This window comes from Rhinolophus hipposideros (genome assembly GCF_964194185.1).
Source record: "Rhinolophus hipposideros genome assembly, chromosome: X".
NCBI classification, from domain to species: Eukaryota; Metazoa; Chordata; class Mammalia; order Chiroptera; family Rhinolophidae; genus Rhinolophus; species Rhinolophus hipposideros.
The window spans coordinates 17667609-17686465 of NC_138046.1; the positions used below are offsets into that span (position 1 = coordinate 17667609).

Here is an 18857-nt window from a genome sequence, read left to right on the forward strand (position 1 = left end):
ATATTTTTAAAAATCTAATGAATGAATATACACAGTTTCGAACTAAAAGGTTAATTGCATTATTTTTGTGAGAAGTTTTCAAACCCTTTATGAAAATAACATTTGGCTCAGGAATCCATCATCTTTACGGAAATAAGAGAAGTGTTTCAGAATCAAATTTTGTAAGACTTTTATAAAGTCTAATGACTTTCTATTTAGTCGGGTTTTTTCCCCACTAAAAACTCTTATTCCCAAGTACTATCCCTGAATGGAAGTATCATGATTGGTGACATGTAACTTTAACATGTAACTTTACCTAGAATTAGGTAAATGAGACTCCTGCTTCTTTTTATTAACAGGATTTCTTTTGTGGGCTAGAATACCTTCTAGATTCCAACGTGGATTTTAGGTATCTGTTTGGGGGGGAGAGCATTGTAATTTAATTACCTGACTGTCAAGTATTAAGCAAATACATTACTAATATGATTATCATAGCCATATCCACCTGGAAACTGGCCACCTTTTTACCTTGATTTGGTTTACTTCCTAAAGAAAAGAAATTGTCCACAGAAACATTGGGACAACCAGAATGGAAACTTGTAGTCCAGCAAAGTCACCTCGCATTTCATTTTCATTTCTCACTTCCCTTCCAGCTCCATTCCTTATAACAGACATTTCTATAGCAACCAGCTGTGGCAAAGTATCATGAAGACAGCATGTGGTTGGGAAAACAGGAAATTAGTTCAAAATACTTACGTGTAAATATAAATCATCGACAATGGCTACAGGAAAGGGACCATTACTATCAAAGGGTACAAAAGCTTATTTTAGGTTGGGCCTACTTATTCTGCTAAAGCCAAGGCACTATTCAAATATAACACGTAATAGTTGGAAGTGCTTCTCAATTCTTTTTTTTCTCTCTTATAACATAGAAAAGTTTATGAGGGCTTAGCTACTGTGCCATCTGTCTACACTGGAGTTAGGTTTTGAAACAAAACATACATGTGTTTTCCTCCCAAGGTAGACTGGCTTTGAAGCAGTTGTTTGTGAAAAACCAGGTAGAAGTACGGCCGTGCAGGCCCATGAAGCATTAGAGACTCATCATTTTAGTTGTGGCATAAATACTCTTGGCTTCTGGTCCTTTCTTTAATTTCCTCTACTGGATGCATTGCTGAGATAGGTGTCGAACCCAGTTACAGAGGAATGGTGCATGATCCAAGGACAGGAAATAACTTTCTCAGAGTAAACCAGCCACACCCTGGCAGAACCATACTTAAAATTCACCATCCTTGTAGTAGAAGCCTATCTATCAGTCAATCACTTATATATATCTTTTATGGTATAGGATTACTACATTAATTTGACTGGATGAATTAGAAATATGAATACAGAAATCACACAATTGCTTCATGACATAAAAGTCAGAAAAAAATTGGACACACGGAAAAGACTTCAGACTGAAGACATTTACAGAAATTTGTCCTTAAAATGATCATGCAATTTGGAACATTAATTTTTCCAATTCAAGCAACTGATCGTTCCTATGATTTCAAAGGAAGTAGAAACAAGTAAGGATTATAATTATGTAGGGTAGTTAAAATGCTACCAGTTCGAATATGGATGTGAAGCATGTGTCTGCCGAGCTTAAAAAAAAACAAACTTCAAATATATGGTGATGGAAGGAGAACTGACACTGGGTGGTGAACACACAATGAGATTTATAGATGATGTAATACAGAATTGTACACCTGAAATCTATGTAAATTTACTAACAATTGTCACCCCAATAAATTAAAAAGAATTATTTAGATTTCGACCTGCTGGTTCACAGGACTTTTGGTCTTCTGCGAGGCGGTATCCAGCAGTACAGGAACAAAACACCTTGTTGTTAGCACGCATTTTACAAAACTGCTTGCACCTGCCATTCTTAATGCTGCATGTTGCATCTGAAAGAAAGCAAAATCAACAGTAATAGCATCACTTAACATGCATTTTAGGTCAAATGTGAGCTGGGGATTAGGAATAGAGACAGTGGAAATGTAATGGCTCTGTGTGATGTCGAGGGATAGTGGATGGGGGTTCACACAGTGTGAGGGATATAAATGATAAACGTCTAAGTGTTACTTTGTCTTGTGCACCTGAAACTAATAAAAAAAAATGTAAGCTGGGGCATTCCTGGAGAGAAGCTTGGAAGCCTTGAGCTAAGGAGTAGAAAGATGTGCTCACTTCAGCAGCACATATACTAAAATTGAAACGATACAGAGATTAGCACCGCCCCTGCACGAGGATGACACGCAAATTTGTGAAGCGTTCCATATCTTTAAAAAAGGAGTAGAAAGATAAAATTTGTAATAAGGCATACAGTGGTTGCAGCAATGTATTTGATTTGGTGTAAAGCTGAAGGTTTGGATATTCTACTTTAACTAAATCATGGACTACAATTAAAAATGTTTATTAAATGTAACATGTATTCAGAAAAGTACCCAGAACTTTAGTAGGAATTTTCACAAAATGTATGCACTGGTTTCAGCACTAAACAGATCTATACATAGGACATTATCAACACCCCAGGAACTCTCCTGATGCCTCCTTTCAATCACTGTACTCTTCCTCCTTCCCAAAGTTACCATCACCTCAACTTCTAAAAATGAATGAGTTTTGCCTGTTCATGAACTTGATATATTAATAAATAGAAGCTCACAATATGCACTCTTCTGTATCTTTCCATCCATGTTGTGTTGTAGAGCAGCAGCTCATTTACATGCTGTATAGTTTTCCATTGCATAAATATTACAACCTTTACTCGTCCATTTTTCTGTTGATAAATATTTGAGCTGTGTTTCCAGTTTGGGGCTCTTTTGTATCGCTGTTAGGAACATTCTTGTATATATTTTTTGGTAACATACGTGTGCATATTTCCTGGATGTATACGTACGAGTACAATGATTGGGTCACATGTTGAGGTTTAGTAGATACTGTCAAGTAGTTTTCTAAAGTAGATGTACAAATTTTTGTTTGTTTTTTGTTTTTTGTGACTTTTTTTAAATCTTTTTTTTTTATTTCAGGTGTACAAGATAAGGTAATACTTAGTGTGACGTTTTTAAAAAAGATTTTATTGGGGAAGGGGAACAGGACTTTATTGGGGAACAGTGTGTACTTCCGGAACTTTTTCCCAAGTCAAGTTGTTGTCCTTTCAATCTTAGTTGTGGAGGGCGCAGCAGCTCCAGGTCCAGTTGCCGTTTCTAGTTGCGGGGGCACAGCCCACCAGCCCACCATCCCTTGGGGGAGTCGAGGAATTGAACCGGCAACCTTGTGGTTGAGAGGACGCACTCCAACGAACTGAGCCATCCAGGAGCTCAGTGGTAGCTCAACTCAAGGTGCCGTGTTCAATTTTTTAGTTGCAGGGGGCGCTGCCCACCATCCCTTGCGGGACTTAAGGAATTGAACAGGCAATCTTGTAGTTGAGAGCCCACTGGCCCATGTGGGAATCGAACCGGCAGCCTTCTGAGTTAGGAGCATGGAGCTCTAACCGCCTGAGCCACCAGGCCGGCCCCGTAACTGTACAAATTTAAATTCCCCCATCAGTGTATGAGTTCCACTTATTGGGTATATGATGCAGATGTCTCCTCGCACTCTGTGACTTGCCTTTTCACCCTATGTAGTGTATTTTGCTGAATAGAAGTTCATAGTTTTAATATAATCCAATTTATCAAAGGAAACTTTAAGCTGGCTGAGGTGGGTATGTATTAACACACGAGAATGAAATAAGAGTCCTTTAAGGTAGCTAAATGCCAAAGACATTATGTGTTGACAATGATAAGCATTCTGGTGGCCCATGTTTTCTTGACTCTTCTATACAACCTTCCTTATTAATATAAAATATCTTTCTTTGTCTCTTGTAATGCTTTTTGTCTTGATTCTGGTTTGTCTGATATTAAGACTGCTTTGCCTGTTTCTTTTTGTTAGAAAAATCTTTTTATATCCCCTTATTTTAGCTTCCTGGTATAATTTTATTGTAGGTATCTCTTTTGTCAACAACATCCAATTTGATTTTTAACTCCAGACTGAAAGTTGTCATTAACACCAATTCACCTTCATTGTGATTCCTGATATATTTGGCTTATTCCTGCCATCTTATTGTGTATTTTCTAATTTCCGTGCTTTCTCTTTGTTTATCTTATGCCAAGTCAGTAATAGGAAGTAGTATGGCACAGGGCTTGCTAGCGGAGACATGCTGACTTGAGAGAAATAGGCTCTGCCCTTGGAGCCTATTTCTGCCTCTAGAGGAGCACAGGAACACAACGAATAGAAGACATCTCCCCCCTTACCTACATGCTCAACAGCAGTACAACTTTCAACAGAAATGCTCACTTGTCAGTGCAGTTAGGAGACGGGAAGTCTGAGAACAAGTGGCTGTAGTAGACACCTCGTGTATACCACCTCAGTTCTTCTTGGCCTCACCCGTGTTTCCCCAGCACAGCGGTGATCACCTCTGCGAGGGCTTCCACTGACCTCATATTGACGTGGCCTTGAACGGCCTTGGCTCATATCTGCACTACGTGCCTCTCCCCTCCTGCCTTGGCACTCCCCTGTTGGTGCTGAGCCACCAGATGCCCCACAGCCTCTCTGGGTGTAGCAGCACATACAACCCGGAGATGTGTTCAACCCATAGGCTGAACTTTTCACATTGGCAGACAGATGCTGATGGACTCGTTTTTTCACTTCTTCCCTCCTCCCAAATGGACTGTCCTGAGGCCAGTTCGTGTGGCTTCTTGAAGAACAGTCCCAGGAGATTAAGCAATCAGTTGCAGATGAAGAAATGGCTCATCCTGTTATTGGTTCTCCTTTCCTCACTGCCTCACTCTCCTGTCCCTTATTTTCTCCTTAGGATTGCCCACCTTAGTAGATAAGCTTGTGTCACAGATTCTTTTTTTTTTTTTTTTTCTGGGGAAATGCAAGCTAACAGAGTGACTATATGGTTTTGGAGTATATTATGGATTTTTGAGTCACAGATCTAAAATTTAATAATTACCTCATGTTCCTTACTGCCACTACAGAAAATAAGGGAAAGCCAATCAACTGTTGCCAGGTAGACAGAGAAACCAGCCTGAGCTTTAACCTGTGCTACCAATAATCCATGGAGCGCACAATCAAAAAAGGTGTCACTTGGTCCTTATTATTTATTTTTTAAAGACCTTTCTCCTCACTCCTGGTGACTATATTCCTGGCTCTTGCATGAGACTAGCTATCATTGTGTTGCTACAAAGCAGTACTGAGATGTTCAGCCAAACCAAATACCAGCTGTAGGAAGTGTTCAGTCAATATGAGGTTGAGGTCAGTTAACAGAGGTAGGTGGTAGGTGCAGCCTGGTTTGGTGCATGCACAACAGGAATGAGTAAACTCAGTGAGGCTTTCCCAGTTCTGTGCCCTTGGCTAAGTAGCTAGATCGCTCCACGATTTTCCTCATTTGTCTCTGCTCTTTGTGGCCCAGGTATGTTGCTGATGTTCTGTGGCTTGGTTTGTGGGCAATATCGCTGTCCAATCAGCAGTCTTTTTTTTTAAGTATTTTTTTAAACTTTTATTTATTTTAAGTGTGTTTTCCCAGGACCCATCCGCTCCAAGTCAAGTTGTTTCAATCTAGGTGTGGAGGGCGCAGCTCACACTGGCCCATGCTGGGATCAAACTGGCAACCCTGGTGTTACAAGCATCACACTCTAACCAACTGAGCTAATCGGCTGCCCCAATCAGCAGTCTTTTGCCCTCAGATAGAGGACTCAAGATTCCGGAAATAGAATAATAGTGCAAGGAATTTGATTGGAGAGATCCGTAGTCCAGGATCTAAGTCAGTCACTATGGGACTCATTCATCAATCGTTTTTTGAGCACGTAGATGTCAGGCACTGTGTTGGGTCCCGAGGCTGGTCTCAGTGCCTAAAAGCTCTGTTGAAGAATGTCTCACAGCATCTGTTCTTCTGCCGCTATGTTGGCACAAACTCCTCTTTCTCACTCCCCTCATGCCCTCTGCAAAAGTCATCCTGTTCTACTTGATTTTACTCTGCCTTTTTCTACCCTGATATATTCACTGAGGTGAAAACCAAAGCTTGAACAAAAGATATTCTGTTTAACAAGTTTACCACAGAATATGTTGTTGTTCAGCTAATTCAAGGTATTTTCTTTTCTTCACTCCCCAGAAATACATAGCAAATAAGACAGTAGTGTCTGTGATGTGTTAACACAATGAAGAAGAAAAAAGTTTATGTGCTTGTGATTTTTTTTCTTTTCATCCTATCTCACTGTGGGGAAATGCCTCTTGTACTCTTTAGAAGGTTCAGGAATGACCAAGTTCTTATAGAACTTGATCTATCTGAAAAGGACTCAGATATGACGTGTAGCTAGGGACACACAGTGGTCTTTGTTCTAGACAAAGGGACACAATAGCCAATTAATTGTTATTCTTCTAACTAGAGGGCGTGCCCTGAATATTTGTACCTCTCTTCCCTGGAGAGGAGCCTCATGGACAAGGGCAAAGGAAAGCAATGGAAATCTCCCTTTCTTTTCTTGTTTTTAAGGAGGGCACACAGCTCACAGCGGCCCATGCGGGGATCGAACCGGCAACCTTGGTGTTATTAGCACCACGCTCTAACCAACTAAGGGAGGGTGAGGCAAGAGACTTGGGGCTCAGGTACTCCATAAACCATGCTATCTATTAATAGCAGCTATTGAGATTAGTCTTTAGTTCAGTTTGAAGCAACGGCTTAAATGGGAATTTGTGTGTTTTGACTGGTGCTTTCCTCTAGTGTCTGAGATAAAGAGCTCTTTGAGAGAATCCCCACTTTGTTTTTGAACTAACTGAGCTGAAAGGATTTTTCTAAACCTTGATCAGATGGGCTGGGGGTGATGCAGTGCAACTTCTAAGCCTTGACCAAACCAAAATGGTGGGGAACCCGAGAAGACTGAGATGGGGCCCGTTGGAGACTTAGCACTTTTGCCATGTGGACCATAGCTTCACACATGTAGCAAAACCTGTTACGGAATTTTTGTGCTTCTATTTACATTCCTCAGGGCTATTGTCCTCCTTTAAAGGGTCTTTATTTTTAAACTAAAGACATTTGGGAATATTTTTTTAACTTTTTTATTTATTTAAGTGTGTTTTTCCAGGACCCATCAGCTCCAAGTCAAGTAGTTGTTTCTATTTAGTTGTGGAGGGCGCAGCTCACAGTGGCCCATGTGGGGATCGAACCAGCAACCTTGTTAAGAGCACCATGCTCTAACCAACTGAGCTAACCGACCACCCAAGGAATATTTAATGTTAAACACTATTTTCCATTATACTTTACTACAACGTACCCTTCATTCTTAACTGAGACTAATTGAGTTATTCATTCTCTCAGCTCCAATAGTTACATTATTTAAGCTGAAAATGAGTAACTACTGGAAAGATTTCTATAGGTTTCCATAATATCAGGATCAAACTTATCTAGGTAAATCTGAATTTGAAGTTATAACCTTTCAGATGTAAGTGGCACGTCAGAGATGTTGGATCAATTAATACACCTATAGGAAAGGTAATCCATGCATTGGTTTGTCCCCACACTAGGAAATCTGACAGGATGGGAATCCAGGAAAGGTGTACCAGTTCATTCACCTGTATTCACTCTTTTCTTTCTTTTAAAATGGTTTGTCCCTGCCACCTTTTCTTTTACTTCTATTCTTTTTTATCTTTAGATCTCAAAGGAAGATGATCAATGGATTTCTCTTTAATACTGAAAGGATTTCTGAATAACATTACAGGTGACTTTTATCCCTTTTTCAATGGGACAAATGTAGCTCAGTGTTTCATTTTGTTTTATGCCTTTTTCATCTATGTGTCAGGTGGATTGATATAACGCCTTAATAGAGTCCTGCTGATTTTCTACTCTTTCCCCTTAGTCTTGTAGCCTGTGATGTTCAATTCTCTCCCTAGGATTGCATCTCTATTCTTCTGGAGTTTCAGAGTAGAAAGAGAATCTGTCACTAGCACTGTGTGTTTTTCACAATCACAATACCAGTAATCTTGCATCGAGAGGTAATAAACAAGTAGGCAAAGGACTTTGGGGTTTACAGTTCTGATTGCCAAAATCTCAGGAAAAAATATTCTAGGCTATGAGAGGAAATGATGCCCACTGAACCTAAATTTGCTATGTAACTCTTTCAGTGTAATTGGCATGGTCAAATTCGGGAACGAGCTCAGATTTTTGTCAACAAATTTAACATGTGAAGTGGCTGGTATGTGTGAAGTGCCTATTATATGAGAGAACTGACCTTGCCATACCCCAATTCTATAGTTACTTGACTTCTACTGCCTATGTTGATAGCAGTTTAGTCATCAGTTCAGTTTTATGCATTCAGTTTTCTTTGCATTTTGTGGATAGTAGTTAGAAGCATGGGTTTTGGTCAGACAAACTGAAGTTCAAGTCCTGGCTTGACCATTTACTTGCCTCTGTGATTTTGAGCTGTTTGAGCTAGTTTCCTTATCTACATAGACTAGGAATAGTAATAATGACCACATAGGGTTGTATTGAGGATTAATAAGTGAGTGGACCATCACTACCCGTTATCTACCAAATATTATTATCGCTCTTAATATAGTGTCTTGAACTCATCCTGGAAACTATGACTACAGATAAAATGAATGTTTATAAACTTTGAAAGTATGTTTTATGCAATGGAATCTTATTCAGCCTTCAAAAAGAGGGAAATCCTGTCATATGTGATAATATGAATGAACCTGGAGGACATTATGATAAATGAAATAAGCCAGTCACAGAAGGGCAAATACTGCATGACTCCATTTATGTGAGGTGGCTAAAATAGTCAAACACATAGAAGCAGAGAATATAATTGTCTAGGGGGAAGTGAAAATGGGGAGTTGCTAGTCAACAGCTAGAGTTGCAGTTATGTGAGATGAGTAAGTTCTAGAGATCTGCTGTATAACACAGTGCCTAGAGTTAACAGTACTGTATTGTCTACTTCAAGATTTGTTAAGTGTAGATCTCATGTTAAGTGTTCTTTATCACAACAAAAATGTGTAGATTTTTAGGAGAAAATTATGGTACATAAATATTGCATCTTCCAGTTTAGTCTGGTTTCAAAGGGAAATTATGAACCATGAGTAATACCAAAATAGTTACTTACCTAATTCACAGTTCTTTCCTTCAAATCCAACTGGACACCAACATTCATAGGAATTAATCTCATCTTTGCATTGGCCGCCATTTAAACATGGATTGGACTCACACTGATCTCCATCTTTGGGATAGGTTAAGATGTTGAATTAGCAGATAAACTGCTTAGAATGCCCAGCCCCCCTCTGCACAGACTCATGGGGACGGGAGCCTGGTTTTAGGGTCGGAGCAGAACTGCTGACCTGGAAGCCAGCTATGCCCCTGTCTTCCTGCATTTCTAAAAGCAACCCAAACAAAGGTTCATAGGCTAACACTCTAATTTCCTAGGAAATCGCCTTGAAGAAGGCACGTACATAGTACATACAAACCAAGGGAAAAAGACGAGGGAGAAGTATGTTTGAGTATAGAAATGTACCATATCAGCATGGGGAGAGAAGAATTTTCAATCCTTACTTATAGAATGGTGGCAGAGTTACTTCCAAATCAAATCAGATCACTTCTACAATTATTATCTACGTGTCATCCAGGGCCTGCTCTATCACAGGTCTTGCAATGCAAGCTGAACCAGGTAACATGGTACTTCCACCCAAGGAACTGGTGGCCTAGGCATGGAGCAAATGCATCTACTTTCTTGTGTTATCATTTAACTTTAAAGTATAATATAATATGTAATAATGGTTCAAAACAACAGAAAAGATGCCAGAAGCGTGTGTTACTGCTTAAAGACATTCTATCTATGAGTTAGGTCCCAAATGGTCTAGGTAAAATGAAAAACAACTTTCAATATAAAGAATTAAAACAGAAAAGATTCTGTATTTACATATAGATTGGCTGTGTTTCCTTTCTAACTTTCCTGAAGTTTCTACTTTTATAGAGTTCTTAAGGGCCTTTAAAGATACTGGTGGTAAGAAAACAGGAGGAAGAAATAGGTGAGAGCGGAAGGGTCAGGATGAGAAGGGAACCTTTAAGTCTGATTTGTTAGACTTCTGCCCTCATGCATACTTTTAAGGAAGCTTCAGGAGAAAGGGATAAATAGAACCAAAAGGGAAAGTGGTATGCACTTTGAGCTAAGAGAAATAGCCCTGAAAAAAAAATGGGAGCTAGATCAGCAAGACAATACATGAGAAACAAAAGAGTGAGAGGTGAAGATGACATAATAAAAGAATGAGAGAAAGAGGGCAAATAATTTCGAATTATCAGTCATACTTTGGAGTGAAACTCCCTGCCAGCTAGCTTGTAGATTCCCGCCTCCTCCAAGGAGAGCAGTCACATGTCTGCCATGTTCTTTGTCAGTAGCATGTATCCGGGTCTTATTGACTAAGGACTAATATCCCTTTCTCAGAAATAGTCCCTCTCTGGAAAATCTGCTTGCCGTAAAAATTAGAGCTTGTCCCTCTGCCCCTCTATCCACTGTGCTTTTGCACAGATACTTCAATTTGTTCCGGTTCTATGAAAACAAACTACGTTCTCTCTGCTTTAGTATTATTGATGTTCAGAACTGGTCTAAAAAACGAGCTACATTTGCACTTTATATTATAGACCAACGGATCTGATTTATTTAGGATGTTTCACTGAAAGGGTCTGGGCTTGCAGCCAGCTACACAGCAACTCATTTGCTGAGACATACCTTTAAAATGAGTGTCATTTTAGTCCTCCTTTGGGTGCTTGTCTGTGTGTAGTTTGAGCTGAGGCAAAGCCACAGATAGTAGGGGGTCAAAGACAGCCAGGGGCCAGACCTTGTCCAGGGAGAGATTCCTGTTTAAGGCTACTAGGTTGGTGTTTGATGAATAACTGCATTTAGATTTGAAGGCCTGGAGGGGTAATAGTGAAAGCAAAGGGTCGGGCATTTGAGAACTCGGGTTCTCTTCTGGGCTCCATAACTCCCTAGCTAGGTGACTTTGGCAAGTCTTTTAACCTCCCTGAGCCTCAGTTTCCTCCTCTGTGAGATGAGGTTGAATAATGCTATGCTCACAGGGTTGGTGTGAGGATTAAATGTGATAGGCACTCTGTATAAACTGTAAAATCCTTCACAGATGCTAGCTCTTCACCCAGGTTCTGTATGTGGTGCGTTGATGGTACAGAATGGGGCAGAACTGAGGGGCCTGTGTCCCTGCTATATGTGGAAGCCCACACAGTGAGAAATAGCACAGGCTATCTTGGGGTGGGTAGCAATCTCGGCTGTGAGTGAAAAGGGGCATGGTGTTATTCGTTTTTCTTTTTTTGTTCTTATCTGTTTTTTTCAAATTTATTTATTTATTTATTTATTTATTTATTTATTTATTTATTTAAAACTTTTATTTATTTTAAGTGTGTTTTTCCAGGACCCATCAGCTCCAAGTCAAGTAGTTGTTTCAATCTAGTTATGGAGGTCGCAGCTCACAGTGGACCATGTGGGGGTTGAACTGGCAATCTTGTTAAGAGCCCCGTGCACTAACCAGATGAGCTAACCAGCTGCCCCTGTGTTTTATTTTTTCAGTAGACAAAGCAGTAGTGACAGAATCATGCCCTTGATGTTTTCCAGGTATCTTTACCCAATATACAATAACCACGGCCTGTGACCTAGAAGGCAGGGGTCCCATTTGGGGCTTAAGAGATACTGACCTACCCCTGCTAGGGAGTGGGAGGTCAGGTCGGGGGTGGGCAGTGAAGGGATCATAGGAGTTTAAATATATCCAGGTATATTTTGGGGGGGAGGGGCAGGAGTAGAAATTGATGTCCTTTAAAAAATATCACATGATTCAAAATTTTAAATATAGTAGAAATAGAGAAGGAAAAGACTTATTTGGACTGACTATCAGGGAATACATCAATAAAGAACTGGCACAGTAATGGTGGCCGGTTAGCTCAGTGGGTTAGAGCACAGTGCTCTTAACAAGGTTGCTGGTTCAAGCCCCATAATGGGCCACTGTGAGCTGCGCCCTCCACAACTAGATTGAAATAATTACTTGACTTGGAGCTGATGGGTCCTCGAAAAACATGCTTAAAATAAATGAAAGTTAAAAGAAAAAAGAATTGCACAGTAGTGATCATTACCAAGAACAAGGAAAGGCAGACAAAGCAAAGGTAATGGAGTAGATCTCTTCTTCCCTCATAATTTCAAAACAGAAGTGGAGAAATTATGAGTTCTGAGAGTATGAACCAGTCCAACAGTGTCTCCAGAATAGAAACTGGAAACTAGAACTGGATGTCAAATTGATGGAACTCAGAGAATTTGCTGTCCAGACAAGTCTACCTGTGAAACTTACACTGCCTCAAAATCCAGCTGCTAGATTTTAAATGAGTTTTAAAATGTAGTTGTCTTTACAGTTTTGACTTTTTCTCCTTTTGGTCAATTTATTCAACACGTATTGACTCAGTGCTTCTGTACCAGTTATTGTTTAGGTACTAGGAATACATCAATAAACAAAACAATTGAATACCCTTGCCAATGGGAAGCTTGCCATCTAGTGAGGTGGGAAATTAAATAAGTAGTATAAGTAATAACATTACATGATACCTCAAATGGTGAAAAGTGCTATGAAAAAGAATAGAGCAGGATACAGTGTCTAGAATGAAGGGGTTATTGGTGGCGGGGGGTGGGGGGCAGGGGAGGGTGTAGGTTGAAGTATTAATAGATGGTCAGGGATGATCAGGGTAGGCTTCATTGAGATGGTGACCTTTGGGCAAAGTCCCAAAGGAGGTGAAAGAGTGAGCCTCGGGAAAAGGAGCAGAAGAACATTCAACATTAAAGGAACAGCCAGATCAAAGACTCTAAAGTGGGAGTATTCCTAGGGTGTGCAGGAACCTCAGGGAGGCCATGATGGCCAGGGTCCAGCCTGCTAGGTGGAGAGCAGCAGGAGACGAGAGGGGAGGGGCAGTGGGAAGGGAGGGCCTTGCAGGCCATCCTAAGGAGGAGGACTTTTAAGCGATAAAGTCGCTCAGCGCTCTCTGATTCTCTGCTGAGGACTGCAAATTCTCATTCAGTCCCCAGATACAATCATCTATTTCTTCCTTCCAGCTTCCTGGGGTGGAACGATGTTCTTTTTGAAGCCCTAGGGAGGAGTAAGCTTATCTGCCAACCAGTGTCTCCCATGCAGGCATAAACCTGTAGTATATCACCATTCAATCTTGGGTAAAAGAGGGGAACTTAATTTTCCTGAGCCCTTTTGACAGAGTTTAATATCTATTTACATAGAAAACAAAAATACATAATTCTTAAATGTTTCATATGCCAGCTAGAGGATAAAAAGAATTGCTTACCAAAATATTGCTTCCAAAACTCAGTCTATAAAGAAAAAGAGGAGAAGTTAATGGATGGGGGCATTTAAAATGTTTTGGATTTGATTCCTTCTCTTTTATAGCATTTATAACATGCGTATGTATAGAGATATATTTTGAAATTCCAAAGAGAAGTTTTTTTTTTTTTTTTAAGTTTACTATTCTTTGCACTGCATCTGAAGGATGTTATATGGAAATACTCACAGTTTGTTCAGTGTTTTCAAAAACTTCCCGTGCTTCTTCAAAAGTACACCGTTCTTCTATACATTCTCTCTCAAGGTTTCCTCTAACAAACTCTTCCAATTTACCTGAGTTATACCTCTTTGGCCGATTCAGAATTTTGTTGGCATTTTCATGATCAAGAAAAACTGAAATTTAAAAGAACTAGTCTTTAGCTTTAGGAAAAAGAAAACATCATGAAAATTAAATACATCTCTTAGGAAAGGCTTTGTTTTTAATCCAAGTAATCCCAAAGTCAATTTATCTTGGGGGCATATAGCCCAAATCTATGATGTTCTCATTCTCCTGTATAAACATGGAGATTTAGGAATTAAAATTCAATTTGACTTTTAGTCAAGAGCGCTTCCAGTAACAAAAGGTCAGGTTTTCAATCGTATTTCAATTTACTTTGGATGAAAAAGAAAGTTCTTAAGTAAGCAGTTAACTTCACACTTTGTCATGATTTGAAAATAGCTAATTGCAGTTCATCACAACTGTCACCCTGGCTGGGCTTGTATCTTCAGGAATAAGTTGTCCAAAGGACTTTGCAACAAATTTCTCTTGGAAAAACAGAAGCCTAATTGTGGCCTAGCTGCAAATGCAACCCCAGGGTCTCTTACTAGATGTGAAAGAAAAATCACTGCATTAACTTTTTTTTATCTTTAAACTCACAACACCTTCAGTTGGCATGTGTTGTAGGAATTCCATTGATGTCTTTCTCTAGGATTCAGGATATGGTTTATTTTAGCTCTGACTGACTAGCCAGCCAGTAGGGACACTCCTGAGCTTGGAGAATTGAGGTCTCTCACCTAATTCTCCCTCTCCCTCCCTCTCTCCTCACTCTCAAATCTCAATCTGTCTTTGTCTTTCTGTTTCTCTCTCTCTTTCTCTCTCTCTAGATATATAAATAGATACAGATATATTATTTATATCTATATCTATAATTGATAACAGGAACTTAAGAATTTGCCTGGAGTTGTTTCTTCAAGAGACTATCTGATACCATCTCAACAGGTGCTTTGGAGATGAACTTTCCAGGGCATTTTGGGACTGCTTTCTCATTAACTCAAAAACAAAAAAAGATAAAGGAAACAAACTAAACTCTATTTCCCTATTTTCATTGCAGCTCTTCACTTTACGGAGCCTTCAGGTCCCTTGACAACCTCGCTTTTCTCTTGCTCTCAAGTCCCCTGGGCTTCACTTTTTCCCCCTGAATTTAGTTACTTAGTTTAGGCTTTTTCTGTTCAACTCTTTTCTTGGGGGGGAGGGGAACAGGACTTTTTTGGGGAACAGTGTGTACTTCCAGGACTTTTCCCAAGTCAAGATATTATCCTTTCAGTCTTAGTTGTGGAGGGCGCAGCTCAGCTCCAGGTCCACTTGTTATTACTAGTTGCAGGGGGCACAGCCCACCATCTGGGAGTCGAACCGGCAACCTTGTGGTTGGGAGCTCAGCAGCAGCTCAGCTCAAGGTGCTGTGTTCAATCTTAGTTGCAGAGGGTGCAGCCCATCATCCCTTGTGGGAGTCGTGGAGTTGAACTGGCAACCTTGTGGTTGAGAGCCCACTGGCCCATGTGGGAATCGAACCGGCAGCCTTCTTTAGGAGCACGGAGCTGCAACCACCTGAGCCACCGGGCCGGCCCTCTTAACGCTTCATCTGCCAGCTTTCTCAATTGCCTTCACCCCTTCTTCAGGTCTGCAATACCCTGCAATCTCAACCACTAGATCAGCCTTCTTTCTCCCTTCCGAGGCAGCGGAGCACTGTGGGAGATGATCCCCGAGCTGCAGATGGATGCCATCGCATATTGGTGAAGACCTCCTCTCTGTTTGGCAATTCATTTGCCTGGCCCTGGGCCCATCTACAATAGCATCTGTGTCTGCATCCTTTGACAGTGTGGTCAAGTGGAAGAATGGGTTTGCAGATCAGACACACCTGGATTTGAATCACATATCTACCATCTATTGGCTGTGAGATCTTAGGCAAGTCACATAATCTCTGAAGCTTAACTTGGTCCAATGTAAAATGGGTATACTGCCTCACTTGTCATATTCAGTACTCAAAACATACTGAGTTCCTGAAAGCCCTCACATTCTTTTTCTTTTTTTAAATTTTCTTATTGGGGAATATTAGGGAACAGTATATTTCTCCAGGGCCCATCAGCTCCAAGTTGATGTCCTTTAATCTAGCTGTGGATCAGCTACAAGTCTAGCTGCTGTTTTCAATCTTTAGTTGCAGGGGGCACAGCCCACCATCCCATGCCGGAATTGAACCAGCAACCTTGTTGTTGAGAGCTCACGCTCTGACCAACTGAGCCATCTGACCGCCCCACCGGCAGCTCAGCAGCAGCTCGTTGTCTTCAATCTAGGTGTGGAGGGCGCAGCTCACTGGCCCATGTGTGGATTGAACCGGCAACCCTGGTGTTCAGAGCTCACGCTCCAACCAACTGAGCCATCCGGCCGCCCTCCTCATATTCTTTCGGAGTCTGGATCTTTGCGCTGAAATGATCCTCTTGGCATAGATCAGACGTGTAAGGAGAGTGAATCTATTCATTTTTTTAAGACCCAGCTCAAAATATTGTCTCTTTGTCAAGTGTTTCCCCAGTTAATGTATTCCTTTCTCTATGCTCCTTTAGCACCTGGTACACATTTTATCACGTTATATTGAAAATCTCTCTCCTGACTTCATGGTGCTTTGGGTCAAAGAGGGAGTCTGACTTATCCCCATGTCCCTAGTACTTGCCACAGTACCTGGCACCGTAGTAGTCACTCAGTTTTGCAAAGTATATGGACCGAATGAATGAGAGAGAGAGAGAGAGAGAGAGAGAGAGAGAGAGAGAGAGATTGAGAGAGAGAGAGAGAGAGAGAGAGAGAGAGAGAGAGAGGAAAGAAGGAAGGAAGGAAGGAAGGAAGGAAGGAAGGAAGGAAGGAAGGAAGGAAGGAAGGAAGGAAGGAAGGAAGGAAGGAAGGAAGGAAGGAAGGAAGACAACTTCGGTCTGTACACTTTACAAAATTGAACTGGTTTCACAGAACAGCTTTGATTTCAAAATCCAAATTGATGCAATAATGCCTAAAGGCAGCAGTCATGAAAATGCAACAGCTCAGTAAATCATTCATAGACACTGCTTTTCGAAGCCAATTGACAGTTGAACAGCAGCAGAAAGAATTACATCAGTAATGTTAGGGAAAGTCTCCTGTCTCTCTCCTCAAGGACCTATTATCTTCGACTCCAGTGACTCCAGAATCACACTGCTTTTCTCCGCAGTATTGTCTGAGGGTCATAGATCTAGCATCTTTTCAGGTTTATCTCTTTTAGTCATTATTTCCCAAGCTCTGAAATCCCAGTCCCTCTTTTTCCTTGTATCTGTCCTTTTCCCAATATCTGAGGTCGTTGAGGGGGCAGAAGCCCTCTTAAAACCTCCACCATCTCACCACTTATCCTGAAGGAAGGGCTTGTATCCTTTGTCCTGCTAGATCTCACACGGATGAGATATGTGTCAAGACTTTAGGTCCTACTTTGCAAGTTTTCCAGCTAAATTTTTTTCCTGGACTCTACCCACTTTGCTAGTTTGATTTAACCTTTGCATTCTTGTATCATTATTTCTGCATTTCAGTCTGACATCATGTCTGGAGTGGGAACCATGGGGCCAGTCTGCTTTCTGGGGACGCTTAGGGTTGGAACCCCTGATCTTGGCACTGTCAGCTACTACATTTGATTATAGTAGTCTGACAATTAAGTGTGATAAATGCTTCCTGTGAGAACATGCTGTTTGTCTAAATGGGGTAATTCCTTCTCAGTGTGCCTTCCTTTGGGGAGTGTATAAAGTCTCTGAAGCTGTGAAAAAAACCAAGTGACATACAATGCATTAACTAAGTTTCTACTCTTTACATCAATTCTTAGACTGGTTTTGCTGTCCTAAGAGCGCAAGTGAGTATTAGATTTCCCCATGTATTAACTCCAAGATGTTTAGAATCAAAGACAATATAATTTCTTCCTAATCCATGAAAAAAATTAGAGATAAATAACAGCTTACTAATGAAAAATTTGTCTGTTTTAACTAAAACTTTAAATTGAAGGTACATAATTTTATGGATTTTAAAAATTAGAGGCATGCCTTATTATATAACTCTAAAATTGTGAAACACATCATATATCTTAAAATCAGTTTTTTGTGTAAATAAAACTGTTGTTTGTGGCTTTAATGTTTCCCATTTTTATATTAAAATGGTCAGTAAAAATAACCAAAAAGATAGTTAATTTTTTCTTTGTATTCTGCTGTTTCCTTGTTAAAACATTTTCCCACATTTAATTTTTTTAACCAAGGAGATAACTGTTTTCGAAGAATTGCTAAGATTTGACTATTGTCAAATCATTAAATCCTACAGCATCTATTCAAAAAATGTACCATCAGCATTGTAAATCTATTTAGTTTTAAAATGAAGACTCAGCTACCAGAAACCAGTATTTGCTAACCCACATGCTGACTACTAGAATCTTAAATATTGCTCTCAAGTCCTGTAATCATTATTTAATGAAGAAGACAGCACCAGACGTTTGTATACCTAAAAGACAAGCATACTCAATGATTTTTTAAAAAGGAAACAAACCTGTACATTCAGCACTGAGTAGATATCCTAAAAGGCAGATGGTGATGAGGCCTGGTGATTCTGCCATGATCCTGTTCAGGCACTGCATAACCTTTGCTAGCAGATTGTGCAAGTGACAAGGTTGACCAATTGTTCCAAAGTACAGGCTGAGCTGTATTTACTTCTGGGAAATAATGTCCATCTCCCTCAGTGGGTCTTTGGGCTATTTGCAATGGCCTCTTGGATTAAGTGAAGAGAATAGGCAATTGCTACCACTGAACTTCACCTCTGATTGATTCCATGAGCTTCTGCCACAGTGGCTGATTTGAGCAGGAAGTGATACATCATTAACATAAGGGGAGGTATAATGGTTACAAATTGCTGGGGCAGCAAAAATGTTTTTATTGGACAGAAATTGCCGTACCACAAGTGATGTGTGACACAGAGCCTTTCCGTTGTGATTAGAACATGCGGTGAATGCTGATGCCGAGTGCCATCCAACAGAAAGACAGGGATCTTCAATACAGGAAGCAGCATGCTGAGTCTTAATAACAGTGTGTGATAAGTTTCAACTTGTTTGGTGCAGTCAGTTGGGTGCGAGCTGCAGGTAAGAAAAGATGTGTTTTAAAGTGTGCCATAAATCATCCTCCATGATGAC

General features: G+C 40.4%; 1 protein-coding gene across 2 annotated transcripts in view; it reads right to left on the reverse strand.

The window, feature by feature from the left end:
• The window catches only part of F9 (coagulation factor IX), a gene marked incomplete at both ends in the record, with an annotated part of 30455 nt that extends 12054 nt beyond the window's left edge, over window positions 1-18401 (reverse strand). The window contains 5 exons of one of the 2 annotated variants that reach the window (XM_081042220.1): window positions 1797-1925; window positions 9153-9266; window positions 13382-13406; window positions 13604-13767; window positions 18221-18401. In XM_081042220.1, coding sequence (XP_080898346.1) covers window positions 1797-1925; window positions 9153-9266; window positions 13382-13406; window positions 13604-13767; window positions 18221-18308 — 520 coding nt within the window. The remainder of the gene's footprint in view (window positions 1-1796; window positions 1926-9152; window positions 9267-13381; window positions 13407-13603; window positions 13768-18220) is intronic. The other variant, XM_081042221.1, reaches the window with a different exon arrangement.
• Window positions 18402-18857: the final 456 nt, after the last annotated feature.